Source organism: Urocitellus parryii, chromosome 2, assembly GCF_045843805.1.
Source record: "Urocitellus parryii isolate mUroPar1 chromosome 2, mUroPar1.hap1, whole genome shotgun sequence".
In the NCBI taxonomy this organism is placed as follows: domain Eukaryota; kingdom Metazoa; phylum Chordata; class Mammalia; order Rodentia; family Sciuridae; genus Urocitellus; species Urocitellus parryii.
The window spans coordinates 213,653,525-213,655,494 of record NC_135532.1 but is presented as its reverse complement, the minus strand read 5'-3'; the positions used below and the strand labels follow the sequence as shown (position 1 = coordinate 213,655,494).

The 1,970-nt window shown below is 36.2% G+C and overlaps 1 protein-coding gene across 1 annotated transcript; it reads right to left on the bottom strand.

Annotated features, from left to right (window-relative positions):
• Positions 1 to 201, bottom strand: LOC113176297 (keratin-associated protein 20-2-like). Its single transcript, XM_026380762.2, has one exon. The coding sequence runs from the start codon at positions 199 to 201 to the stop codon at positions 1 to 3; it is 201 nt and encodes a 66-aa protein (XP_026236547.2).
• Positions 202 to 1,970: the final 1,769 nt, after the last annotated feature.

The window sequence follows — 1,970 nt, the reverse complement described above, 5'->3', positions numbered from 1 at the left end:
TCAGTACAAGCCATAGGAATAGTATCTTCTGTAGCAGAGTGGGCGGCAGCATCCATAACCATAGCCACCATAGCCACCATAACCACAGCCTAGGCCACCGTAGCCACAGCCATAGCCACCATAGCCACAGCCATAGCCACAGCCTAGGCCACCATAGCCATAGCCCAGCCCACCATAGTAGTTGCCATAGTAGCAGCTCATGCTGTCAGGAGTGGAATGTTCAATTCAGGATCAGGATGTAGGTGTCTTGTGTCTGGATGTCACCGTCTGCCACCTGTCTTTTATACACTCTGATGTTGGACGGCAAAAACCACTGGCATTGCATGGTCATATTATCTCACTACTATGCTTCAAACAATGTCAGGAATATTTTGACTTATTGCAAAACAAGCCTCATAACTGAGATAATTTTGATCTTATGTAAGGATTCCGTGATCCATATATATATTCAAATGAAATACTTTTTCTATTTTGAATGCAATGTTTCCTTTTATATTTAATTAATAGAATTTGAATTATTTGATTATATTTGATATAAATCATGAAAATAAGTATTTCATTTTTATTATATTTTGTGTTGTTCTCATGATTCAAAAGAAGGAAAACTTTTCTTTCCTTCCTTCTTTCTTTCTTTCTCTCTCCATTTCTTTCTTTTCTATTCTTCTCTTCTTGTGAAATTAATCTTGACATACATTTCAAACATTCCAGAAAATAAATGACCATTTGACAGTTGGAAATTAAGTTTGTTCAATTTTCCTCTTCCTTATCCCAAATAAAGTTCATAGATGCAAGTATAAATCACCCCAAAGTATAGTTGGGTCCTCAATCTTTGACTCTTATTTGCGGTGGGGTACTAAGTAATGAAATGAGGAGTGCTTAACCACTGAGCAACCTCCCTAGCCATTTTTATTTTTTACTTTGTGACAGGGTCTTTCTATGGTGTTTAGGGCCTCTCTAAGTTGCTGCCACTGACTTTGAATTTGGAATCCCCCTACCACAGAATCCTGAGCCCCAGAGGCAATGTACAAGGCTTTATTATTTTTAATAGCTGTCACATTTGGTCTTACAAGTATCTAGCAAATGAACAAATGTCATGTCACTTAATAGATGTACGGATAAGGCAGAGGGACCAAAAAAATGATGTGATCCTTCTTTGTTTCCTCAGTTTTTCCTGATGATGAGGTATTGGTAGAAACAGGTTACTCAATCATAGAAAGATGTTTTTTTTTTGACAGTAATATTCAATAAAATTTATTAAAATGTAATTTTCATATAATGAATTATACCTACTATAACAGGACAACTCTATGAGTTAGAGTCCAAAATAGATCTAAATTATTTTTCAACCCTCCAAATGTAGACATTGGAAGAGTTGGTCAGGAAGGAGGAACGTCTTCTCCTGTTTTACAGTTGTTGAACCCAAATGTCCTCTGATGTCTCAAGTCCTGTCAGTTCTGCTCATTGATGTCACCAAACACTGAAAGTAATCATAGATGCCTAGTCATAACAAAAACCTGCCTTTCCACATGCTTCTCATTCAGTTGAGACTTCTGAGGGAGTTTCACACAGTTCTGCCAGCCTCTTCCAGCTGCCAATTGACATTTATTTGTTGTAGAACATGTGCCAATAATTTTTAGGTCGTCGTATTGTGTGTTGTAAAAGAAAAGAAAAGCAAGTTTCTTTCTTTTGAAATTGGACAATAAATATGTTTCTTGAGCAGATATCATTTATTTGCATTTTTAAAAAGTAAACTTGTATATTAATTTGATTCTAGATTCATTTCCCCAATTCAATTACAAATTCTGATATGTGGATGATGTCATCTTTTGCCTGTTTTGCATATTTCCAAGGGAGTCCATAAGTTCAACCTTGTCTATTCAAATCCTAGAAGGTTCAGAACAATATTATGTTTCACTGTAGAGACTAGTGCTGTTGGTGCTGCTAGTGGACTATTAGAAAATGTCTGACTG